The sequence below is a fragment of the Momordica charantia genome (genome assembly GCF_013281855.1).
Source record: "Momordica charantia cultivar OHB3-1 chromosome 8 unlocalized genomic scaffold, Mcharantia_2.0 BLBB01000008.1, whole genome shotgun sequence".
In the NCBI taxonomy this organism is placed as follows: domain Eukaryota; kingdom Viridiplantae; phylum Streptophyta; class Magnoliopsida; order Cucurbitales; family Cucurbitaceae; genus Momordica; species Momordica charantia.
This window is the reverse complement of record NW_028275166.1, coordinates 9,972,593-10,000,000: the sequence shown is the minus strand read 5'-3', so window position 1 is coordinate 10,000,000 and position 27,408 is coordinate 9,972,593. Positions and strand designations below refer to the sequence as shown.

General features: G+C 35.3%; 3 protein-coding genes and 1 pseudogene across 4 annotated transcripts in view; 2 read left to right on the top strand and 2 right to left on the bottom strand.

Moving 5' to 3' along the window:
- LOC148209487 (pentatricopeptide repeat-containing protein At3g26782, mitochondrial-like) overlaps window positions 1-2,086 on the bottom strand; it is a 3,789-nt gene extending 1,703 nt beyond the window's left edge. Inside the window, exons 1-3 of one of the 2 annotated variants that reach the window (XM_088127244.1) lie at window positions 1,452-2,086; window positions 675-1,197; window positions 1-249 (exon numbers count right to left, since the gene is read on the bottom strand). The exon at window positions 1-249 is cut by the window's left edge and continues 1,703 nt beyond it. In XM_088127244.1, the coding sequence (XP_087983370.1) occupies window positions 1-249; window positions 675-1,197; window positions 1,452-1,903 (1,224 nt within the window). In that variant the 5' untranslated portion in view covers window positions 1,904-2,086. The remainder of the gene's footprint in view (window positions 250-674; window positions 1,198-1,451) is intronic. The other variant, XM_088127245.1, reaches the window with a different exon arrangement.
- Window positions 2,087-2,837: 751 nt separating this feature from the next.
- Window positions 2,838-6,440, bottom strand: MEF14 (Phosphoglycerate mutase family protein). The gene is made up of 2 exons (XM_088127247.1): window positions 5,526-6,440; window positions 2,838-4,899 (listed from the first exon to the last, which is right to left on the bottom strand). Exons 1-2 carry the CDS (start codon window positions 6,090-6,092, stop codon window positions 4,189-4,191), a joined length of 1,278 nt encoding a protein of 425 aa, XP_087983373.1. The 5' UTR covers window positions 6,093-6,440; the 3' UTR covers window positions 2,838-4,188.
- Window positions 6,441-13,238: 6,798 nt separating this feature from the next.
- Window positions 13,239-13,688, top strand: LOC148209485 (secreted RxLR effector protein 161 pseudogene; annotated as a pseudogene).
- A 9,333-nt stretch (window positions 13,689-23,021) lies between these two features.
- LOC111016914 (short-chain dehydrogenase reductase 3a-like) lies at window positions 23,022-27,112 on the top strand. The gene is made up of 3 exons (XM_022292486.2): window positions 23,022-23,355; window positions 23,456-23,539; window positions 26,209-27,112. Exons 1-3 carry the CDS (start codon window positions 23,336-23,338, stop codon window positions 27,002-27,004), a joined length of 900 nt encoding a protein of 299 aa, XP_022148178.1. The 5' UTR covers window positions 23,022-23,335; the 3' UTR covers window positions 27,005-27,112.
- Window positions 27,113-27,408: the final 296 nt, after the last annotated feature.

Below are 27,408 nucleotides of genomic sequence, written 5' to 3'. Positions count from 1 at the left end.
AAGAACAGATACAAAAGTGATGTAATTTGGCTCCACTCTGGCCTGAATCATCTTGTAGAAGATGTCAAGAGCTCCTTTGGCGCAGCCGTGCATGCCATAACCAGCAACCATGGCCGTCCACGACTTTACATTCTTCTCCTTCATTCGATCAAATGTTTTCTTTGCCATTTCAACTCTTCCACATTTGCAATACATGTCAATTATAGAGGTACCAACACACACATTTTCCTCCAAATCCATCTTTATAACCTACATGAACCAGCAGATCAAGCATTACTATTGTTCGTACAGAGACCATCACATTTAAAGCAGTGAGTCATGGAAAAAGACAGATGCATTACAGATCGTCATTTCTTTCGCAATAATATTTGGAAGGTTGAACTTCAAAAAATTTCGAATGAAGAATAGCTTAAACTCATATATTGGTCCTCAACTTTTGTGCTAGATTTTAAGTCCTAAACTTCCAAATATTCAGTCTTAATCCCTAACATACCTGAAGTTTTGAATGTTCTATTTCAGCCCCTAAACTTTTCATGAAATACCATTTTCGTTCTTGGTGCTAAACACTTGCCTACTTAAAGATTTACTCATCAGGTAAATGTAGGGGTGCAAGCCAAAAACAAAAGAACCAACTTGGCCGACCAAATCAAATTAGTTGGATGGAAGATAATCACCTGATTATGAATACACTTGCCCGCCCTCAATGCCCCGGCATGAGCAGAAGCCAACAAAACAGCGGATAAGGTCACCGCATTGTAGCGAACGCCATCATGCCTCACCATTCCATGAAAAACCTCCAAAGCCTCCTCAGACAACCCACTTTGAGCATACACTGCAATCATTGAGTTCCAAGAAATTTCATCCTTCTCTTCCATCCCATCAAACACCTTCCTAGAAACCAAAGGCTGCCCGCATTTTGCATATGCATCAATCAACGTGTTGCCAACTCCAACATTCCCATCAAAGCCTTCTTTTATCACAAACCCATGAACGTCTTCAGTGATTCCCTTTTCTGATACTCGAGAACAGGCCGATAAAACCGAAACCATGACGACGGGATCTAGAGGAATCTTATTGCCATCTTCAACCTCTGTTTCCTCCTCCAAAAAATCCTTGAAAAGCAACAACGCATTGTCTGCTTGCTCGTTTTGGACGTACCTGTAAGACAGTATTACAATAAGAGATCCTGTATTGTACCTGACACCACAAGTGAGGAGTAGTGCTTAAAATATGAACAAAAGGTTAAATTTACTCTTAAGTTTTAAAATGGTATCGTAGCGGGATGTCATGTGTTTCAACTCCACAAGTGAGAGTAAAATCCACCCGAATAAAAGATTAAATTTACCTAGTCTGTCAACTTAAACTTTTGAAGTCTCGTTTTTGAACTTCACAAGTGAGTGAGGGACAGCGAGAGTGTTAATACTATAAAGGTTTTAGTAGTTGAATTGTACCCAGTAATCATGGACGTCCAGGAGACCACATTTCGCAGAGGAATTTCGTCGAACAGTTGTCGTGCATCCTTCAGTTGGCCGCATTTCGAGTACATATCAATAAGCGCAGACGAGACAAAAAGATCAGTGTCGAAGCCGAAGACGAAGGCTTGCTGGTGGGTCTGCTTGCCGGCGACGAGATCGCACAAAGCCGAACAGGATTTGATGGCGCAGGGGAAACTTGACCGGCTGGGGCTTAGGGCCAGCTTTCGCATGGAGGAGAAGGCGCGAAGAGCTTCAACCGAATCGCCGCCGCGGGCCAAATCGGCAATTACCGAGTTCCACGAATGGACGTTGGATTTATCAACGTATTTGTTGAACCATGTCGCGAGGTTGGGATTGCTTGAGTATCGGCGCCAACAGAGTTTCAAAGGAAACAACAATTCAATTGAAGAATGATTTGAAATTCCCATTCGAAATCTGTTTCTGCTTAGTGGTTAGTTTTCTTATTCATTGATTATGTGCATACTGCATACGGTCTGTTGAGGAAGCTGATTCCGGTTCCTGTCCCATCTGAAACGGCAAAATTTTCAAGGAATTTAGGGAGGGAGAAGCTCATCATTTTTTAAAATATGTTCAATTACAAATTTGGTTGGGATGATTTTGGGTATATTGCAATTTATTATTATTATTATTATTATTATTATTATTATTCTATATGATTTAGGTTTATTATTATTCTATATTATTATTTTGATTGAAAGTTTCAATTTGATTATATCTCCCCTTTCAAAAAATAATAAAAAATAAAAGATTATATCTCATAGGTTGTACTTAAATGATGATTCTCTCACTTAAAAAATCTACAATTTTTACGCGCAAATAAGTTTTAAAAAAATGTTTGAAAATTTTCGCTAAATGACAAAGAATTAATATGTATTTTTAAAAATGTCCCAATTTTTCACTTTTTTTTAATATAGCATAATTTTTACTTTATTTTAGTATACAATACCTCATATTTAAGTTAGGCTTTGATTCAATTATGATATTTTTGTTAAAATTTTAAACTTCATGTTCTATTTAAAAATAAATATTTATTTTATATTATTTAATTTTGTGAGTTTGAATTCATAACAGAGGTGGAGTGGGTTTTTTTTTTCCTTTAGTACAAGTGGCAACAATCAGAACCACATTTCAAAAAAAAAAAATTCAAATCTCATTTTGTGTGTGGAAAGTTTGACGTGTTAGAATGTTTGGTGAGCCCCTAAATTTCAGGGGAAAAACCAGATCCAACTTTCACAATATTTATTTTAGTTCATATACGATCTATTTTATTTAAAATTTCAGCGTTGTGACACAAACAGACATCAAATCAAATGGAAGAATAATTTTAAGATCTAAAACACATTTCAATTCCAATGGAAATTTCCATTAATGTCAACACATGAAATCTTCAATTCAAGGAACAAGAAAAAGCATCACACTCGAACATTAACAAACAGTCTTGAACTAAAGAAAACACAAAGGCTCAGACCGAATACAGAGAGGTCAAGATTCAGCTCAACAGAACCGGACCCACTTTTCCCCATGAACTCGCCGGAGTCCGGCGCCGGCGCCGGCGCCTCCGAGTTCGAAGGAGCTGCAGACATCGGAGAAGAACGCTCATCACTCGGAGAAGGAAAAAACGAAGACATATTTTGAGAAGTTGTATGAGGTGAAACAGCCGGAGATGCCGAGATTGAAGAGGGCTGAATTCCGGCTGCAATGGCGACGAAGACAGCCAGAGACAAGGCAACACAGAAGCCGGCGGTGGCAGCCATTGATGTCAGAAAAAAGCTCTTCAAGGAATTATAGCAACCAACGAAGAAGAAACAGCTCACATAAATATGGCAAAAAGGAGAGGATAAAGCAGTAAAAAGGCAGAGTTTGAGAAGTGGGTAACTGTTGGAATGGTGATTGAACAATGAACATCACGAGAAGGGCAGCGTCCACATTAAATACGGTGTCGTTTGTATGTTTGCTGATCCAAAAGCTCTTGTTTCTCCTTGATCTGTCTGTTTTTTGTCTGGTTTCGTTCCTCAAAGTACAGAAAGATTCCTCCATTTCGAGGTGGAGTGGCCATTTCAATGGCGTAAAACAAGTTTCAGTCTCAATCGGGTCTTTTCTCTCAGACCCACAGCCCATGTGACGACGCCGTTTTGGGACAACAAGAAAAAGCTTACTTTCTAGCAGCAATTTTGGTTGTTCTTCCCCTCCAATTACTCAAGGACAGCCACCAACAACAGAAAAGTACTTTTATGCCAACAGGAGTTTCTGCTTCCACTCAACAATGTCTGCAAATGGTAATAAAAAAGAACAGCATTTTGTGATCAAAACAACCAAGCAAACTTCCCATCCATCACTTGACTGATCTCGAGCTGCAATACCGACCTGCATTCGTGAAAAGATCGTACGTGTGTATAAAGTTTAATCAATCATATGAGATCAATGATAAATGGTACAGATCAAAAGAATCACTTGATACAGCAACTTTCCTTTTGCCATAATTCTGTGTGAGGTTGGGTGGGGGTTGAATCTATCATGAATAATAATAATAATAATAATACAGGAATATTGCCTGCTAGTGCAAAAAACATGAGGAAAGGAAGAAAAAGTGAAGTTCATTCCAAAAATTATATAAATGGCAGATTTGGCCATTATGTAACAGATCGTCTCGTCTCGTGGTGTTGGAATCGGTACGGAAGTGGAATTTCTTTCATTAGAGAAGCCTTAGGTGTGCGGTGTCGTTCAACGATTTTATCTGCCAGCCTGATTTTAGTGAATGCTGTAAAACAGTCACAGATGAATCTGCAATGCAAAACTTGTGCAGCATTACCAAGCTGCATTCTAGGAGGCCTGTGAGGAGACACTTAATTGGAATTGAATGTGTGAAGATGCCGATACAAGTCGTACATGAGGAAGAGCTTCTCATACTTAGATTATTTAGTGCACTTTGGTGACTATCTCGAGGGGATACCTCGTCTTCAGCTTCATGCTCTCCGGTCGTAGTCACAGTTTGTAGCCTGCTTTTGCCAGACTTTTTCCTTGTGAACCCGTGTCGCTGCCTATGAGGAAAATCCCAATGTGGTGATGGGAGAGAATTCCCATCTCGATCGTGAATTGAGTTGGTTAGTTCGTGTGACATTTGAAGTGATAACCCTTGATTCTCATTGGGATGATATGATAAAACATCTGACCTCAGCTTTTCGGGGAGTTCCAAGATGGTTCTATTCAGAAAATGAACCATACGGAATTCCACCTGCCTTAGCGATTCTCCAGCCGGTGCGGAGAAGTCAGGTTGGATTCGATCAATGAAGCTCAATGTTTCAGGTGTATATATCTCAGATCGGAGGCAACGCTCCCAGTGTCCCTGGCTCATCTCCATAAGTGCATCTGAATTTTGTATTTGTTCTTCCAAAAAATTCATTTCCTGCAGGTTCGTCGCATAAACAATTTACACAATTCAAGAAATAATGCAGAGAAAAAGGATCAAACATCAGACACAGGTGACGACCACTTGACTAGTAGTAGCTAACGACCGTTTTCGATCAAATTCCTGGCTTTTATAAGAGTGAAAGGAGACAGTTTCAAACATATAGCCGAAATTGTCAACCATTTTAATCCAACCTCAACAGAACATTGATGCGTAACTCCCCAGAATTCAACGAAAAACATGAACATAATCATTCGGCTGTAAAGAATTCAATATGAAATAATAGTTGGCTGAAGGACAGTAGAACTCATTGCTGCTTGTGCTTGGTTGCCTAAACTACGCTATTAATGCTTTAAAGAAATTGCGATTGCCCATTTCATATTTAGCTGGTTTATTCTTAAAACTTAAAACCTCATAGATTCTGAATTGGCTTCATTGGCCATTTGAAACAAAGCTTTCCCTCAAATTCAGACAGACAATAAACAAGAGATTAACAGACGAAGTTATCTTGGTTCAATAACAATCCGTATTAAAACAATAACAAGCTTTAAAACGAGTAAGAGAATTGAATTCCTAAGAGCACAATAAACAAACAGTTGGTGAGCATAATCCGAGGATATTACCTGGCAAACTGAAACGGCCATCGATCGGGCCCGATCCAACGGCGACGAATACACGGCATTGAAACGAACCCCCTGAGATTTCAAGAACACCGCCAATGCTCTCGCCTGACGCTTACCTTTCGGCGTCAAAGCCGCCTCAGGGCACCGCCCGCCGACCAAGTCCGACCTCAAATTCAACTCACACTCCCCATGGCTTATCAGAAAAACCTCCATAACCACCCGATCGTCGTCAATCGAACTGGACGAGAAGCTTCGCGTGAACACCGGCGGCGGAGGCAGCTGCGGCGGCGGCGCCAGGACATTATACGGGTCCCAAACCTTGATCGCCGGCCCCAATCGAGGCGTGCCGAGAGAGGAAGGCTGAGGAGACAGCGGCGACGCCAATGCGTGGCACGGTAGCATCTCCGGCTCCTGCTCTAGAACCTTCTTCACCAAAAAGTTCTCCAATTCAGCCCTAGCCGGCTCGACATTATCGTCTCCATCGTCGTCTTCCTCCTCCTCCTCCTCCTCCTCCTCCTCCTCCTCCTCCCTCTCCTCCGCTACTTGCACGGACTGAGCCGATCCCATGGCAGCGAACTCGATGCACGAACCTTATCGATCCAGTCAGTGGAAATGTTCATGATTGAACATTGAGGAGTAAGAATTCTGCATAATGCGATGAAGATTCAGCAGAGAAACGAATCGAGGGGTTGGGCAGATCTAGAGAGAAGGGAACAGATCTGATCGGAGATGGGCCGCTGCGGAGTGGGAAATCTGAAAAGGGCTTCTGGGGAAGAACAATAGATTAGATTCAATCGTTCCGTTTGATTTTTCTTTCTTTTTTTTTTTTTCTTTTGGTTCTGATTTTGGTTTTTCACACGATCCGTTTCGTACAGAAACAACAATTGAGAACTTCACGCTTTTTTGTTGTACGCAAAAGAGACAAGCATTTTAAGCCGAAGCCACGCTCTCGAAAGTTCACACTGTCAAAAACCCCAAGGGCATAATACAATCCGCCAAGGTTAGAAAGTAAAAACATTGAGGTCCCTCTATATAACATATTTTACTGTGTGTTTTTAATTTTTTTACCCTAGTTTTGCTTTTACATACGGATTTTTTTAATTTAAATTTCAAAACAAAAATAAAGTTTCAAACGAAAGAAGAAAAAGAAAACCGTGGAGATTTAAATGAAAATGATACTTATAACACTGTTGCTCTAAGTGTGTAAATATTTGAAAATATAATCAATTTTAGGTGATATGACTAAGGTATTAAACTGGCACGAGCCTATTTTAATTAGTCAAAATATTTATGTTGAAAAAAAACAGTCAAAATATTACCTGCTTAACTCAACTCGATAAGTCATTAATCCCTTCCTAAAAGTTCATGATTTCGAATCTAGAAAGAAAATAGAATAAATAGTCAATTTTATTTAGAGTTTTAGTTGAAATATTGCTAGTCTTTTCCTATTCCAATATTTTGAGTGATTTTAAATTTGGACGGAGTTGTTTAGATCAAACTAGTCGGTTTTTGTAGGATTTTATAGAATTTTAAAATAAATTACTTATTTAACCATGTGATACTTTAATTTTAAATAATAAATTTTCATTAAATGCCTAGACTTTTTATTTTTTTCTCCATTCCAACAAACATTAAACAAAAAACTTTATTTATGTTGGTATCATTTTTTGAATTTTAGAATTTTAAAATTCATAGTTTTATGAATCTGTGACTTGGATTTTAGGGTTTATAATTTAAGATTTGTGGTTTTCTTTTCTTTCAAGGCCTATTAGAGTTTTAACTTTTGATAATCGTTTTTATTTTTATTCTTTTAGAAAACAAACATCATGGTAAAATCTGGAAGTTGAATGGATGTGAAAGCGACTACGAATGGTAGTAGTGAGGGAGGATGCTGAGTGTTACAATCCTAACTGTTATCTTTGGATTGTACCCACGAGTATGTCATCGAGAAGGATGACAGTTTAAGTGGGGGAGCATGTCACAACCATACTAATAGAGACTAGGTTGTGACACCCACGTAGTGTGCAAGTGTCAACGACATGCATATGTCGTCCATCGGACCATGTTGAGGGCCGAGAGAGAAGTGTCGTGATGCGACCAAGGAGGATGGTGCATCACCTATCACACCTCAAGGATGTATACAAGAATGCCTAGAGAAGGCGTATGCATAATGCAAGGCGATGCGATGTCAGTGGTGTCGGTGACAAGCTCAACGGGGGCCAATTGGGGCACCGGGCCATGACCCTAGAAGTCGGGGTTCCATCGAGAGTTTGGACAAGCGGCTTTAGAGTTAGATGCATATTAGTGAGATATGCAAGCACTCCAAGTTTCGTGTCAATCGGAGTTCAGACGTGCGTTCTACGTTGGCGAGTGACTCTTCGCCACTTTGCACGTACACGACTGCCAGACCAAAAATGTCTTAGAATGTACCATAGGGGGAGGCATGGTATTGGCTCTCCACCACCCCTGGGCTATGTCAGAGCCTAAGTAAGTTACCCCATGGCACATGCGTGTGTCATGGTGAGGGCGAGCGTTTGCAAGACGAGTGTCTTGGGTGACTTCCTTTGAGGATAGAAAACTCGAGGACAGTATCGGGCGACACGGGTGTGCTGGCATTGTGCCTCGATCCATGTGTCGGAGGTTGCATCATGGGACCAGGATGGTATGCTCGAACAACATGGCACGGGCGCAAGAGTCATCGTGCCTCGATAGTGTCCGGATGGCTGGATATCCGGAAGGCCCCGATCATAAATACGAACTCATGGGTCAGTTCTCGGTAAGCGTGCCTAAGTGAGCAACGAAGCCCGATGACATCCCAATGCTCGGGGTGGCATCCTACAGTATTGGTGGGCACCAGATAAGTGATAAAAAGCTAGTTTTGGCCCGGTAAGCGATAAGACTCACCCGATTGCCAAGTTTAGTCATTCCTCATTGGGATGTCGGCAAGAATCATACCGGCAGTACTCGGTAAAGTTGTTTAGCCCGTTATTGACTAGTTTCTCAACAGGAATGGTCTTAGAGGCGTCTGATGGACCCGATAAGTTAGTTTTGACATAATTAAGTGGCAGGAACCTCCCGGTTATACCCGGTTGGCGTTTTAAGCTCGTTCTGACCCCGTTGAAGGTCAGAACTCATCCCGGTAAGGTCCTGGCTCATCGTAGGAGCGAGATGACCGAGTGGCCGAGAACCAAGATGGTTGAAAATGAGTCACGACGTCGCGTTTTGAGGACCTTGGCCTATACTAGAGGCAAGGTAAAGTCGTGGGACTTGGCCTAGTGTAAAGGCAAACCGATTAGAGTCGCAAGAGAGTTTAAATGTACGTACGGGCGGTGTGCATTACCGAGACAAGATAGGATTCCGCATGCAAGTGAAGCTCGATCGAGGAAGAAATAACCTTGCCTAAGGTCCGATGAAGCCACAAAGGGCGTGAAAAGTGAATTGGGGATATAGTTCCCCATAAGGCTGGCCATGGTCGAGCTTAGATCATGGCGCCGCATGGTTAAGAAAGGTACGACCGTGAGCACTTACAAAGGTATTTTGGAGGAGAAGAAAAAAGAGGAGAAAAAGAAAGAAAGAAGGAAAGACAATTCATGTGTTTAATTATCAAAAAAAAAAAAATATATATATATATATATATATATAATTTGTCAAGTCAAACATGCCCCATGACTATTTAAAACTATTTTTCAAATTCATGTAAAATTTTAGAGAGCAAGTAGGCAACAAATAATTTTTTTCAATGAATGTCTTAGATGGTCTACGCATCATAGAACGTTTAAAATCTCACGTTAAAAGGATAAGGTCCTCATAATATATCTGGATTACTCTTTTAATTATTTTTTAGATGAAATTCATGAATATTAATATAGAATCGCCCAACATGTCGCCCACGATTTAGTCAGACTATATCTGGTTCTGGTTCTTCCCTTCTTTGGATGGAACAATCTCTCCCTAAGCTGATTTTGTTAGTGAGGAAGAGAGGAGAAAATGTAGCCCTCGTGGCGTGATTTATCAAATGATTTTTTATTTAACAAAAAAAGTACTTCTTTTTCTTTTATCATTTTCCTTTTCAGCTTTGTAAGTTAACTCAAATTGCAAGTTTGATTCTTTTAGTTTTTGAATTTGTCTAGTCCAAATCCTAGTTTCTAGGAAGTTGTTAGGATTATTTTTTGTATAGTCAAGTCAACTAGTTAGGTTGTTATTCTTATGGCTAGTGGAGTAGTTGCTTTTTATGTGGAATTAGTTGAGTCTATTTTTAGACTTAAAGTTTGTATAAATATGTAGTATCATTGAATGAAACTCACACTTCCTCACTTTCTCATTTCTCTCTCAATAATAAGAACTACAGTGGTATCAGAGCCTTAAATTCTTAAGGGATCTGTGAGTGAGGATTAGTGAAATATTCCCAAGAGGAACTAAGTGATACACCTGTGAGAGTTTTGTCCAATGGAGTTAGGATCAAACAATCTTTCTTCACTGGCTCCACCTGTGTTTGATGGTGAAAACTATCAAGCATGAGCAATTAGAATACAAGCCTACATGGAGGGTTGTGATTATTGGGAAGCAATTAAGAAGGATTATGAAATTGCTCCAGTTCCTGATAATCCAACGATGCATAAGATCACGACTCACAAGGAGAGGGTCACCAGGAAGGAAAAGGCTCGAGCTTGCCTAGATGCAGCTGTGTCTCCCGCCATATTCAACAGAATTATGGCATTGAAGTCAGCAAAGGAGATCTGGGAGTTCCTCAAAAATGAGTATGAAGGGAATGAGAGGATTAAAGGCATGAAGGTGTTGAACTTGGTGAGGGAATTCGAGAGAATGCAGATGAAGGATTCTGAGTCCATCAAAGAGTATTCAGACAAGTTGATCGGGATTGCTAACAAGGCAAGAGCATTAGGAACTGATCTATCTGACAATAGATTGGTTCAGAAGATTCTGGTTTCAGTACCTGAGAGATATGAAGCAACCATTGCTTCCTTAGAGAATACTAAAGACCTCTCCAAACTCAAAGTGATAGAAGTTGTTAGTGTTTTGCAAGCACAGGAGCAGAGGAGGTTGATATGGCAAGAAGGAAGCATGGAGGGGGCGCTGAAAGCTAGAATGCAGCAGGGAGAAGGTGGAAGAGAGACGAAGTGGAAAGGGAAGAAGGCGAGTGGTAGTAGTAGCTCAGAATTTGCTTCAAAGGATGTTGGTAGTGCATGCAAGCACTGCGGGAAACACAATCATCCACACTTCAGATGCTGGAGAAGACCATATGTGAAGTGTAGAAGCTGTAATTTATTGGGACACATTGAACGATTTTATAAAGGTGCCAAGACCCAACAACAAGGAGGAGCACATGCTGCAGTACAGCAAGAGGAAGATCAACTCTTTGTGGCCACCTGTTTCTCATCAACCAATCAATGTGATGGTTGGTTGGTTGATAGTGGGTGCACCAATCATATGACAAGTGATAAAGAGTTGTTCAAGGACCTTGACAAGTCATTTAAGTCAAGGGTGAAGATCGAAAATGGTGAGTATCTAGAAGTGAAAGGGAAGGGCACAGTGTCAATAGAGAGTTGTGTTGGAACCAAGTTGATTAATGAAGTGTTGTTTGTTCCTGAGATTGATCAAAACCTGTTAAGTGTTGGTCAACTAGTAGATAAGGGATTTAAAGTGTTGTTTGAAGACAGGAAGTGCCTCATTTCTGATTCCAGTGGGAATGAGTTGTTTAGAATAAAGATGCAGCACAAGAGCTTTTCATTAGATCCATTCGAGAAGAAGCAAATAGCTTTCAAGTGTCAGGTGAATGACACTGAGTTATGGCACAAGAGGTTCGGGCATTTTCATCATAAAGGATTGCAGTATCTGTAGAAAAATGAGATGGCAATAGTAGTACCGGTTCTAGAGAAGCTGAAAACAAACTGTAGAGCTTGTCTGACATGGAAGCAAACAAGATTGTCATTCAAGAAGTCAGTTTGGAAAGCAACTGAGAAGCTACAGCTCATCCACACTGATTTGTGTGGACCTCAACCAACTCTTTCACTGAATAGTAGCAGGTATTTCATTATCTTTATTGATGATTATACTCGGATGTGTTTGATATATTTCATGAAGCAGAAATCTGAAGCAGTTGGAGTGTTTCTAAAGTTTAAAAGATGGGTTGAGAATCAAAGTGGCTGTAAGATTCAAGTGGTGAGGATCGACAATGGGACTGAATATACATCATAAAGGTTTAATTCCTTCTGTGAAGAAGCTGGGATAGAACATCAACTCACTGCTCCATATTCTCCACAACAGAATGGAGTTAGTGAAAGGAAGAACAGATGTATTATGAAGATGACATGATGCTTGTTGTATGAGAAGACTTTGTCAAAGGAGTTTTGGGCTGAAGCAGCAAACACAGCAGTCTTTCTATTGAATAGACTACCTACAAGGGTCTTGGAGAAGAAGACCCCCTATGAAGCTTGGTTTGATACTAAACCAAAACTGACAAATTTGAAGGTGTTCAGTTACTTATGTTTTTTCCATGTTCCACAGGTGAAGAGAGACAAGTTGAGTGAGAAGGCAGAACCAAGAATCTTTGTAGGCTATAGCATGGTGTCCAAAGCCTACAAGATCTATCAACCTCACATAAAAAAGATGGTGATTAGTAGAGACGTTCAATTTTTGGAGGATGAGGAGTGAGACTGGACAGAAGAAGCAGAGGTGAAGCAACAAGAAGTCTCTCTGGATCCTGATGAACTAGTTGATGATGCACTAGTGAGAGGGACTAGACTATTGACTGAGGTGTATGAAAGAAGCAGCGTAGCTGTGTTGGAGCCTGTAGGTTTGAAGAAGCTCAAAAAGATCAAAAGTGGATGGAGGCAATGAAGGAAGAGCTGAGAATGATAGAGAAGAACAAGACATAGGAGCTAGTGGAGAAGCCTACTAACAGAAAGGTGATTGGAGTCAAATGGGTTTTCAAAACTGAATTAAATCCAGATGGCTCTGTGAACAAGCTCAAGGCCAGGTTAGTAGTGAAAGGGTATGCACAAGTCTGGGGAGTTGATTTCTCTGAGACTTTTGCACCGGTTGCAAGAATGGACACAATCAGGATACTACTGATTGTGTCAGCTCAGCATGGATGGAAGGTGTATCAACTAGATGTGAAGTCAGCATTCCTAAATGGAGTGTTAGAAGAAGAGATCTACGTTGAGCAACCAGACGGGTTCATCACACCAGGGCAAGAGCAGAAGGTTTATTTACTGAAGAAGGCTCTCTATGGGTTGAAGCAAGCTCCTTGGGCATGGTACAGCAAGATGGATGATCACTTGCTGAGCTTGGGTTTTGTGAAGAGTCTGAGTGAATCCACACTCTATGTGAAGAAATCAGGTACTGCTATTGTGATTGTATCTTTTTATGTAGATGACTTGCTGGTGACAGGAAGTGATAATAATCAGATAGAGGTGTTCAAGCAAGAAATGATGAAGCTGTTTGAGATGACTAATCTAGGTCTGATGCATTACTTCCTTGGCTTGGAGATTCAACAAGGACAGAATGAAGTGTTTCTCTATCAGAAGAAGTACATGGGAGAGATATTGAAGAGGTTCAATATGGAGGAGTGTAAGAGTGTGAACACTTTGATGATTCAGAAGGAGAAGTTGCAGAAGGATGATGGGGAGGAACCTGAATGTGTACAAAAGTCTAGTTGGATGTCTTATGTATCTCACATCCACTAGGCCTGACATCATGTACACTGTAAGTGTCTTATCTAGATTTCTTCACTGTGCAAGCAATAATCATATGGTTGCTGGAAAGAGGGTTTTGAGATATCTTAAAGGCACACTGTCTTTTGGGATCAAATACAATAAAGTTGAAAATTTTGAATTGCAGGGTTACTCAGATAGTGATTGGGCTGGGTCATTAGATGATATGAAGAGTACCTCTGGCTATTGTTTCACTTTTGGCTCAGGGTGTTTCTCATGGTGTTCAAAAAAACAAGATATAGTGGCTAAGTCAACTGCAGAAGCTGAGTTCATTGCAGCAACAGCAGCAGTCAACCAAGCTGTTTGGTTGAAGAAGTTGATGCGTGACTTGCATCTAAAGAAAGAAGAGAGTGTGAAGGTGTTTGTGGATAATCAAGCCACTTTAGCTATTTCATTGAATTCGGTTTTTCATGGAAGGACCAAGCACTTTTAGATCAAGTATTATGTTCTTAGAGAGATGCAGAAGGAAGGAGAAGTTCAGGTTGTGCATTGTAGCTCAGATGAGCAAATAGCAGATATCTTCACTAAGTCCTTTAGTGTGGGTCGTTTTCAAGCTCTTAGGAGCAAGTTGGGTATTTGTAGTATTTGAGTTAGGAGGAGAATGTAAGTTAACTCAAATTGCAAGTTTGATTCTTTTAGTTTTTTAATTTGTCTAGTCCAAATCCTAGTTTCTAGGAAGTTGTTAGGGTTATTTTTGGTATAGTCAAGTTAACTAGGTATGTTGCTATTCTTATGGCTAGTGGAGTAGTTGTTTTTTTATGTGGAATTAGTTGAGTCTATTTTTAGACTTAGAGTTTGTATAAATATGTAGTATCATTGAATGAAACTCACACTTCCCCACTATCTCATTTCTCTCTCGATAATAAGAACTGCAAGCTTGTTTCATAACTATTTACAAAAAGCTAAAAAAAATCAAATTTGACCTAACCAGCGTTCTGAACTAAAAAAAAAAAGAAGAAAAAAAAAAAAAAAGCATTCATGAAGTGGGCCTGTCGGCCCATAACATCCAAGAGCACTTGAGTTGGGCTGGGTATTATCAATTAGGTACTGTGCAAATTCGAAATTGGGCTTCACTCTTCCTTTTGAATCCTAAATGATCAACAGCCCACATTCAAAGTTTCGAACGCAATAACTGGAAATTAATAGTAAAGGTTAAATTACAAATATAGTATTAGCAGTTTGATAACGGTGTATATTTAGTCCTTTAGAATTTAAAAGTTTTCAATGGTATTTTTAAAAATTTTTAATTATATTTTAATAAATATTTGTCGTTAACACACTATTACTTAAATGTTAATGTGACACGTTGATTCGATTAACAAGTGATGATTTGACATGACGTGATATAAGAGTATGGAGCAACCAGATAAAAGAGGGGTAAAATGTTAAAAAATATAAATTTAGAATGTATCTTAATTGTTTGTTCTATCGCACTAAAAAAATATTCATTCTACCAAATTTTCTTGTTTGCTCATTCCTGTTTTTCTTGACTTGTCCACTTTCTTCTACCAAATCATAACAATCTATCACTTTTTAGTTCAATGAACATTCTACATCAATATTTAAGTGACAAACAAGCCTTCATTATAATTAAAACAAACAATTGGGAGATGTAATTAAAACTTTTAAAATTTTAGTGGCAAAATATAGACATATACAAAATTCATGGATTAAATTTGTATTTTGACCACAATAGCAAAATATAAACAATGTCATGATTATGTAAATGTTGATTGCATAAAATTTTAATATAATATTAAATAAATTATCTCATTCAACTATTAAATAACATTTCCATAATAATTGGCATATATCTTCAACCACGAGACTGTGAGTTCGAATCTCCTCCCCAACATATTGTACTAAAAAAAACATTTCCATAATAACTACATACTATTAAATAACATATTGAATCGTGTTATGAAAAATTCAAGATAAGCCTCGAAAAAATAAAAATACAATACAAGAAGACAAACTCAAAATTGGAAGAGATATGAAAAGGAAAAAACTTTGCTCGTATAAATTATCAAATATTTATTTGTACTAAGAAGGAAGTTCATACCTTGAAAACCACGATAAAATTACTTAATCACATCGCACGGCAATATGAAATCTGTGTTGAGCCACGTGGCAGCGAAATCTGGCCCACCCACCACAAAATTAGCTTTTATCCATTTCTGTATTTTTAAAACGTTGATTTTTATTTTTGTATTTTGAACTTTTGTTTTATTTTAATATATGTATTTTTGAAGCATCCAGCGATGGATTCTTTTCAATTGATTTTCATTTTTATCTAATTTTTTCCCCACACAATTTTAACATGACATTTTAACTCATTAAATTTTTGAAATGTAGTCATAAATTTATATCAAAATTTTCACTATGTCTAAAATTTGTATCAAAATTTTTCAAATAGAGATCAAAATGGTTTTCTTTTTAAATGCATGGATCAAAACAAACGTTTTAAAAGTATATAGACTAAAATGGACAGAGGTTAAAAGGACATAAATCAAAATAAACATTTTAAAAGTATAATGACCAAAACAAACCAAAATTGAAAATACAAGGACCAAAATAATATTTTAATTCTTTTACCCTGATGTTAAACGGTCATATCACCTCACAAAGTCACATTAAAGAATTTGAATTATTTGTCAAAGCGAGCCTAATTCAGCGATAATTGGTAGATATCTTCAACCAAAGAGTTGTGAGTTCGATCTTCCACCCTTATATGTTGTACTAAAAAAAATTTATTCATATCTAATACATCACGAGTAATTTATAAAACCATATTATTTAAATAAATTACTACGTAAACAATGCTACGCTAGTTTATATCCCAGTACATCACATAAATAGCCAAGTAAATGTTTTATCCATTAGTAATTTAATAAGCTATCACACATGTAATGTAATTAATTACATGTGTTTCAATAATTATGACTAATATTCCACGATTATTAGAAATGAAAGTGAGTAAAATTCAAAAGTTGCTAAAGACAGGATAAATATGCAGATAAGAATTGTTATGGTATATTGATTTCAGCAAAAGAAAAAAAAAAGGGGGGCTATAATAAGAAAGACGAGGCTAACTCTAAATAGGGGTGATCATCAGTCCATCAATGTCGATTTAATGTTGGAACCAGCATAGAAACCGACCTTATCAATTTCTTGAAATATAAAAACCGATTATTTTCCTTTCTTGATTTTCACCGGCCGACCAATCGACGGGTTCGGTTTGGTTAGTTTCGGTTTAAAACGACTTTTTTTTCTTCACTTTTTTACCTTTTTAAGAATAAATCGAGAATGGCCAAGAAGTTTTTTAAAACAAGAAACCCTAAATAAGATGGCAAGAAAGGTCTCATATTTGAGTGAGACTCTCAGATTTGAGAAAACGCGTGAAGCATAAATTATGTGTGATACTTTTATCTCTTTTGTATGCTTGGTGCAGTGGTAGAATACCGTCAAATATATTAATTTTTTTATCTACAGTGGATCAGTCAGTTTTTTTTAGGTCTAGAAAGACTGACCATCGACTGTTGCATCATTAAAGTCGACTGACATCCTTGATTCATCGGTCGACCCAGTTTTTCAATTATTATAACACACCCCTGACCCTAAAAAATGTACTACGTGTGTCACCATAAGTAAATTATGTTAAAAGGATAAATTTTTGGTGATAACTCATAAATAGGTATCTTCTACTTACCACCATTAAAAATATATATATATCAATTAAAAAAAAGAAAAAAATAGAATAAATAATTGTCTAACTTTTTAATGGTGGTAAGCGATAACATACCTATGGAGAAACACCAAAATTTTACTAAAATCTTTTCATAAAAAGTGAAACAACAGCAAGAAAATCAATTTACAGAGACAATAACCAAGATTAACTCATGTTTAACAAGAAATGATATTTTGTTATTCCTATAATAATAATAATAATAAAGCTATATATATATATATATATATATAAATAATAATAATACCAATTTTATAATCTTTAGGCTGGCCCTTAAATATTAGGTAAACAATCCATCTCCACTCTCTTCATACAGTGTTTGATTAATGGATATTTTAGTTAATGTTGAAGTTACCTTTTTCTAAGACATTCATTCAAAAAGTGTGAAGTAGGTGGTTTTTAAAAGGTACAAAAATTAATTAATTAAACAAATGTTAAATAACAAGCTGGCAATTGACAATGCAAAATAATATATGGAAGTTGTCCGACGATTGTCTCCCTTTCCAAATAACAAAGACACCGACCTTGTCTTTTTATTTATTTTTTTTCTTTTCAAATGTTAATTAATATATAATTGCAAGAGAAAAAAAAAAGTGAATCTCACAACTCGATATTAAAGTACAAATAGAACGGAAAATATATATATTCTAACAAAATTACAGAAAAACCAATAAAAAGGTCAACAACAAATAATAAAAGATTTCTAAATGAGATAAAATCCAACCTTGTCTTTACATCTACCCATTCACCTAATTCATTATTCAATATTACCTTAATACAATAATTTTTTTTTAATTAGTTCAACAAATATAGAGGTGGACGATCCAACATTAAATTTTTTTGAATGTAATTATGGTTCTATTCATTAAGTTGGGCTCGAATCAACTCTCTCCCTAACAATTAGATGTATGATTAAAATATAACTTTTAATTTATTTGGTGCATCAAATAATATATAATCAATGCACGGCGTCTTTTAAGTGAAATCAAAAGGTCATGTAGCTAATCATTCCAAAAGTTAGACAATATCATACTATCATCCGAAAATATGGAAAGAATACTCCTAATTAATACAGTTCTAGCCCTCAAGAAAAATTTCTAGTTCAAGGATTTCATTCCTATATCATAAGCTAATATTTTAATAAGTTTTAGGCTAAATAGATTTGTTTTAGTCGCTAATATTTTGATGTTTTTACAATTTAGTTTCTATTATTTCAAAAGTTTCAATTATATCACTTCTGTTTTAACATTTTTAATTATACCTTTGTTGTTGTAAACATTATAATTCAAAGAGATGTTTAAATTCAACCGATGATAAATATAATATGTGTACCGTTTTTGTTTTGAATGTTGTATTTTGTTTTTTATTTTTTTAGTACAACAAGTAGGGATCGGGGATCGAACTCACAACCACTTGGTTGGAGATATATACCAATTACCGTTGATCAGTTAGGCTTTCTTTGACGGATGTTATATTTTATTTTATATATTAAGTCTATAATTTTTTCAAGGAATAACAATATAACATAGTAAATAATGTGAGGTGGAGATCTAAAATCTATATATGCATATGGCAAATCTCATACATATTTGAGATTAGAGATCGATGGCCATCCAACTTTTGCTCCCTTTCTTTCTCCCAACTTCTTATTATTAATTACTCTCTCTCTCTCTCTCTCTCTCTCTCTCTCTCTCTATATGATCTTATTTTTACTAGATTTATTGTTTGATGATATTTTTGTTTCTAAATTTTCAAATACCCATTTCATTATTTAGTCTTCACTTAAAAATAACTGTTGAAATTTCAAAAAAAAAAAAAAATTATGATGTTTGAAAACTGTTTTTTTAATTAGGTTAAATATTATTAATTTGATCCGATCCCTATGATTTGAAGTGGACTTAGTTTCATTTTTGTCCCAATAATTCTATAAGATTCAATTTAGTTCCTTTAATCTGGGCTCTATTTAAATTGAGGGTGCCTATAATTCTAAAAGTTTAAAATTTGTTTCTATTTTCACAAATTAACCCTCCCAAAACCCACTTCTTTTCTTTTATTTTTTTATTTGACCATGAACTACAATATAGTAATTAAGCTCACAAAGTTGGCAAAATAGAAAATACAAGCTGCTCATTATCACATAAAATAAGTGTCACGCTGCACATGTTCAATATATAATAATGATTTTTGGTAATAGGGACGATAAGATGACTTGTGATGTTTCACCGATTTATTTACTTAAACTTTGAAAATATAGTGATTGAACTAAAACTTTTAAAATCATAGGGACCAAATCGAAAGATAGTCCATTTGTAGGAATTAAATTGAAAATTTTGAAATCATATCGACCAAACTAGAACTAAATTCTTGTAACTTTAAACTGAATTTTTATATATTCAATGACATGGGGATGGGGAATCAAAAAACATGTAATTCTTGGAACAGAAACAGGCCCTTTATGTGTGAATATATAAAGAATTTTGGGGACCACATATATATATATATATATATATATATATATATATATATAAAAGAAGGTATTTTGGATGAATTATTGTTGTACAATAGGAATGGCAAGTGGAATAATGCTTAGTCCCAAGCAAAAAGAATAAGCTAAGGTATTGATATCTAGCTAATAGACTACACACCAACATAATGGAATTTGCCCATTTCCACACACTCAACAACAAGGTTGACTATGTTTTCTCTAGGCTTTGGACCACCATTTTCAAATAACCCTAATTCAACTTTGAATTCAATTCTTTTTTTTTTTTTCTAATTTGAGTTATCAACTTTAGAGATTTTGCCAAATTCGAGCACAACAAACTGGCTATAACATATATACTCGACTAAAATGTTCAAATTCTTACCCTCACATATTATTGTTGAACTAAAATAAACTTTAGAACTTTCCATATGTTTACTAGCGAGAGTTGACGAGACAATACATAAATATATATGTAGGGCACTTGCATACATATGATAAAACAAGTCTAATAATTATTATTATTATTATTTTGGTACGACAAACGAGAGGTATGAGAGTTTAAACCTTCAATCTCATTGTAAGGGATAAGGTGTCAATTACTGAGTAATGTTCAGGTTGACAATAAACCCGCAACTATTACAACTGTTTGGTAAATATAGAAAAAAGTAGAGATTTATGAATACCATAACCAATAGAATGATAACGGTGAAAAAAAATCAAAATGTATAAATATTCGTGCAAAATATTTTTAAGATTGCATGATCTTACTTTTGGATTCTACCAAAAAAAAAAATTTCATTCAATAGAGATGTTGCTTTTACTTTTATATCAAGAATATCTTAGCTGTTTAACTATATTTCGCATTTCATATATTTACATATATTAAATATTAATCATAAAATGTATATTTCTAAAATTCATTCTTTTGCACAATTTAAACATATAAATTATATAAATTCAAACTTGAATTAAAAAAACACCCGTTTAAATAATTAAACTCCTTGTTTTATATGTATAACAATTAAGCTTTCCTTTCCCCTTGTTAATTAGCGCAATTAACCACTCTAATACAGTAATTTTGATTTAAATTATTTTTAAATACAAACGGTCGATCGAAAAAAAAGAGGAAGATGCATGCGATGCGAATCCACATTATATATACATATTAATTAAATATGAGGATATTTATTGTGGAGCACATTGATTCAAATTTCAACTGTGCTACAGCTGGATTTTATCTGTAAGTTCATGTCCTTCTTTTTATGATTATCTATTATTAATTATTATTAATACTATTATTATTTTTTTTGCAAAGGCTATTATTAACTATTGCATACATATAATAGTAGCTTAGCTTGGTGACGTTTTTGTCACCCAACCTATATCTAATTATTAGCACGCTTGATTTGGACGCATTATATTTTTTATAATCCCTCCCCACGTGTTCTCTCATTAAAAATAGGTTACACTCCTAATTTCATTCTTATAGTTATTTGAGATTAATATTTATTTTGGTATGTATAATTTAGATTTATTTTCAATTGGGTTGTTATATTTTTGAAAATTTCAATAATCTCAATAATTTGGTTAAACTTCATAAATCATCTTTGTCAAGCGATATTTTCTGTTTATATGCCGACGTTAAATTTGTGTTTTACATTTGGTTGGCTTTATGATAGCCAATTGTACGTAACTGGTATGTTGGAAGCGCCAAATGACATTGCCACATGGAGAATAGAGAATCGGCCAACCGCCAGGTCTGTCCCGAATGCTCGAGGCAGACTTTCAGCTCGACATGTCCAACTGCCAATTAGATTTCTTGTCGGATATCCAAACTTATAAATAGGGAGCCTCACTTCCACATAGGTATCGCATTCTAGTTCAAACTCAAATTGACTTAGACGTCGAAGTGTTTGTTCATTTGTGTAAGTCATTCCTTACCCAGCGATTTTCTATCATCACATCGATGTGGATTGCCTCATGAAATCGTAATAGAGCTTTTCCAAACATTTTTAATTTGTGATCTAATTTGACAACATTTTGCTTCTAACATAGAAGTTTCTTAGAATAAAAATCAGGAAAAAAACTCATTGTATGGGAAATACTTCAGGAAGTTATGGAGGGGTATCTCCTATTGCTAAATAAAGCGTCTACTCTACATAGATTAGGCATCCAAGCGTCCTAAGAATTTCATGAGGGTTTTCGCCGCTTTGAAACAATAAGTCTCAAAATCTCGCAAAATGCAGCGTGGTTTTTCTCTAAAATCTCGGAAGGTTCTGCCAAAAATAGTTTGAGATTCAATAGTTTGGTCTTTTGAAATTCTGTGATTGGTTTGAGAACTTGATTGAAGAAGACCTACATTTTTTAATACACGTACTATTGTTTATCAAAATTTTCATCACACTGCTCAAACTGAATGCAATTTAATAAAACATATTTTCGAATGTCCAAGTTCTTTCAGTTAGCCTACTTCGATCGGTCGACCCTGACTGAAATTTGTTAAACAAACCGGGTCTGCGATGAAGAGATTAAATCATTTTCTAAAAGTTGGAGGTTGGATGTCCGATCTAAAATATAAAATGTAATTTCACCTTTTAAGAAAAAAGGAAATTTTATCCACAAGAATTTGGAATAAACCAATAATAGATGATGCCTTCCCCACCAAAAAAGAAAAAAAAAAAAAAGGAAAAATGAACAAATATGGCCATAAGAATATGAGAGGAGAGAGAGAGATGCCCTTCCCAAAGTTGACAAATGTATTATTTTATGGTAAAAAATGTTATAAATAAATGGGATTTTCTCCTTGAATTCAGGCAGGAAACACCATAATTTTGTACGTACACATACTTTATAATTAAATAAATATTTTGTCCTTATTATAAAACTTTATGCATTCCCTTACAAATAAACCCAACACATTTCTGATTTTACAGTACAGTCCTTTTTTATGTTTCATGTTTTCCCATAAAAAGCAAAATAATAATAATAATAAACCGCTTTCCAGAGCAAGCTGGTCCATTAATATTAAGAAATTAACTGGGGATCGAGCACCAAATCCCCACTGAAAATGAAATATTAACAATAATTATATAATATATATTACTTTTTTAATCGATGACTTTTGTAAGGCTCTAGAACATTTCTTTGTCTTCTCCTATATGTTACTCCAATGGAACTCAAGGATTTTAACTTTCAAGCCTATGCGATGTGCTCTTTATAAGGGGACCTGCAGAAGGCATATGATTCGACTTTCACTAGAATAATTTCACTGATGATATCATCTCATAGCTACAAATAATTAGTCCATTAATAGGTAAATCTCCACCTTCACATATTAAGTACGATTTTACCTACTCAAATGCATTAAATTAATAAAATTAAAATATGTGTGTTATTTATTTAAATATATAGACACACATGATACTCAAAATTCAACCCCATCTATTAGCAAAATCTAACGTGGGAGAGAAATTTTAAAAATTTAAAGCTCAAATTAAAAATTATGTAAAAGATTGGGGAGGCACTATTCATTAAATAGGACAGATGAGAGGCTGTTGTATTGTATAGCATAGCATAACATAACCCATGTTCTCTTCACTTTCAACTTCAATTTCTCTCTCTCTCTCTCTCTCTCTCTGTTTTTTTGATGTGTGAGTGCATGAAAATCCGTGTTGATTACAACTGCACAGATATTTCCTTCCTTCTCCCATAAATAAATACTCCGAATAATTCTCTTTTTCCATCTGCCTCACTCCTTTTTTTATTTTTTTTATTTTTAACTTGAGAGCCGAGATCCGATCCGGCCACCGCCGCATCTACTCGACGTCGCCGCCGTCCGATTTCCGACGACATGCTCAGATCCTTGGCCAGGTCTGTACTCTACTGTACTCTGAGATTGACTGATTGAATTTTCCCTGTGATTTGAAAACGTACGATCGTGATCGTTGATTTTTCCTGACCTGATTTACAGAGAGATCAAGATTATCGGCTACGATCTCTTCGGAGGCAGAGGCCGCCGCGTGAGGTCGTTTTCTTCAGGTTGCAGCAGTAGAAGGTAATTCTCGATTCTTCTTCTTCTTCTTCATCTTCATCGATTCGTCGCCCAATTCAATTCGAAAGATAAATAATAAATAGAATTACAGGCTTTCTCCTTTGCATTTGCATTTTGGATTCATCTGATTTTTATTTTATTATTATTTCTTTTATTTATTTATTATTTTTTTTTGTAAAGAAGATTCTAATAGCTTACTTTTTTTTTCCTTTTTTAAACAATTATAATAGTTTACTTTAATGGCTTCGATAAATCTTCTAGTTGAATAATATATTTTCCTAACTAAATTTTTTTTCCCTAAAGTACTGCCACTAGCGCTTTAAAATATCGCCGCTCCCAAATATATTCTAAAGACATATTTGGAAGTAGTGTTTTGGTAGAGTCAATATCATATTTAGTAAATTAGAAAATTAATATTAAAAAAAATTTTAATCACTTAAATTGATTTTTAAATGTGATTTGGAGGGTGATTTTGGAAAAAATCAATTAATTTTTTTCAAAATCATTTGTTCTACCATGGCTCTGAAACAGATAATGATATACCAATTTGAGGAGGTGATAGAAGTGATTATGATGGTTTTTAAAAAATGGGCTAATATTTAATAATTATTGGAGGAGAAGAAAATATTTTCTGAAACTAGGAAAGGAATGGGAGTCATATATATTGAACAAAAGCCTTGGTTGTTCAAGAAACTGTTCTAAAAATAATTTTTGTCTTTAAAAAATTTGATTGAATAAATTATTAATATTATTATGGATGTTGAGATGACTATTTTTAAAGACGTGATTTTGGCTTCTGGGTGGACTGAGGATGCAGTTTCATTCTGGAAAAAGTAGGTCCTTTCTGATGGCTTAAAAGAAAATATTTTCGAGCCAATTATGGAAATGGCTATAACAGCAAGTTTACAATTGTACGCAAATAGTATAATTGGATTTATAAAAAAAAAGAAAAAGTCAAATTTGTGAAATTTTTTAGAAAAAAAAATATTGAAATTTTTAAATAAATAAATAAATAAATATATATATTTGTCATCCAATGAATATTATCCTTTTCTTAAAAGAAATACACATACACATTATCAATCTAAAAATAACTATACCATTATCCAAACATAATTTTAAATATTATTTATCCTTAAAAATAGGATTAAAAAAAACAATTAACTACCAAATAATCCCTTAGCAGTAACTGTTAACTACTTGATTGACTAGGATATTAAAATATTTTTAAAGCTTTGATACAAAATTTTAAAAACTGTCATAAACAAAATTCAGGTGTACATTAAAAATAAATAATAAAAATTTCCGGCTTATTAGGAAAACTGTTTAGAGATCATTGTTCTACTATTATTGTCTTCGTAATTGTTTTTAAGCACTATAATTAGGGTTATTTGTTTTTCTTTCGATTGAGGGTTTTTGTTATTAGCTTTAATTATATTACGTTAAAATTGTTGAGTATTTGAAATACGTAAACATAACTTGTATAAGAAAATTAACTTCATGAATTCAAAAATAAAATAATTATAAGTAATAATAGCTTCATTCTTCTGAAGAATAAGTCATTTGTAAAAATAAAATTAAAAAACTTTGAAAAAAAAAATAAAAAATAAAAATCTAAAAATAACTTTAAATAAGTCAAACGAAGAACCATACATGGTTTTTTTTTTGTGAAAAATAACAGTCTGCAACAAGAAAAAAGAAGTTAAATTATAAATTAATCCAAAGTGTTTAATAATTTTTTTAATATTTAAATTTATGCGTTATTGAACTTTTAAAGTGTCTAATAAAAAATTCGTAGATAAATTAGACACAAAATTAGTAAATGTATGAATCTTGTGTCTAATAAGTGCATGAATATTTTAACAATATAAGAAACGGTGATCTATTAGATACTTGTATAAATCGTAAACTTATTAAATTCTAATTTAAATTTAGAGATCCATCGCACATTCTATAAAGTTTAAAAATTTATTAGATACACATTAAAAAACAAAATATTCATTTCATGCCTCCATCCTTCCTACTATGTTCGAGAAATTTGATGTCAAGAACTACTTCTTGTTTCTCGGTTTAAATATAATTCAATTAATTAAAATTCATATTTAAAGTCAAACATAATAAAGAAAGTGAAAAAAAAAAGTGCTCTTTGTTTGGTGACGATAATTATGTGTGAATATTGCTGAATAGACATGTAATAAACTCACTAGGAATCCATGAGTGACTTACCTACTTCGCTTTCTGCAGCTGTCTTTTCTGTCACACATTCTTTTTCGGTTTAATGCAATAAATATTTAATTATAAGCTGGAAAATTACATGAAAATGAGTACTACAATTAATTACAACATTTACCAATATACGTAGATTTGTGATAAAGTATCCGAAAAAAGAAAAGATAAAAGGGAACCGGTCTAATACTAAATATGAAATTCATTAAATTATAATATAACTGAATGAAAATATCTTAATTTTTTTTTCATAGTTACTAAATTTCATGCCACTTAAAAGTTCAATAATGATTTCTGTGGTAGTTTTATGTTTTAGGAAATTATATTTGCTTCGTCATAATTTTTTCGAATGTTTCTACTTTTACTATAAATATATATAAATTTTTAGTCAAATTTAAAAATAAAATTTGTTTAATTTTGTAATTTTTTGTCGGAATTGGAATCAGGCTGGAAGGCAAAGTAGCACTGATAACCGGGGCAGCAAATGGGCTGGGCCGGGCAACAGCCCAAGAGTTTGTCGACCACGGGGCCCACGTCATCATTGCCGACATTGACCTCGAGCGGGGCCCACAGGTGGCGGAGGAGCTGGGCCCCGCCGCGAGGTTCGTGCAATGCGACGTGGCGAAGGAGTCGGAAGTTGCAGCCGCCGTGAACTTCGCCGTGGCCCACCACGGGAAGCTGGACATTCTGCACAACAACGCCGGAATAACCGGGGCGGCGGTCCCTCCGAGCATCGCCGATCTCGACCTCGGCGAGTTCGACCGAGTCATGAGCGTGAACGTCCGGGGAGTGGTGGCCGGAATAAAGCACGCGGCCCGAGTGATGGTCCCGGCCGGGTCCGGGTCCATCCTCTGCACATCCAGCATAAGTGGGCTTTTGGGCGGGCTGGGCCCACATCCGTATTCCATATCCAAACACGCGATCCCGGGAATAGTGAGATCGGCGGCGAGCGAGCTGTGCCGGAGCGGGGTCCGGGTGAACTGCATATCGCCGGCGCCGGTGGCGACGGAGATGGCGGTGAGCGGGATCGGAGAAATGTACAGAGGCGTTAAAAGAGAAGAGATAATTGGAATAATAAATGGGCTTGGGGTACTGAAGGGCGCAAAATGCGAGGAGATCGACGTGGCGAGAGCGGCTCTGTTTTTGGCCTCCGACGACGCCAAATACATCACTGGTCACAATTTGGTGGTCGACGGCGCCTTCACCTGCTTCAAAAACCTCGATTTCCCTTCCCTCCCCTAGACAAACGCCACGTGTAGATACCAAACATTTAAATAAATCAGCTAAAATTAGTCTCTTAAATTTTTATAATTTTGTGTAATTTATATTTTTTAAGAAACTCTTCGATAATATTGTCGTTTTTCGTTTTAATTTCTTTTTTAATAAAGAAAAATATAATTACATCATATAAGAATGATAAAACAATATTTTTATTTATGTTTTGAGACAGATTGAAAATAAGAACAAAAAATAGAAATCCAAAATTTCTACAGAAATAACAAACCTAAACCTAAACCAAAATTTCTTTAGATTTCTTAAGATTTTGTTTCGAGCTATAGACTCAAATTCTTCAGTAGGTAGGTGGGCTAATATTGCAGCAAAATCCAACTATGGTTATAAAGCCACTTTCATTTGCAATAAACACC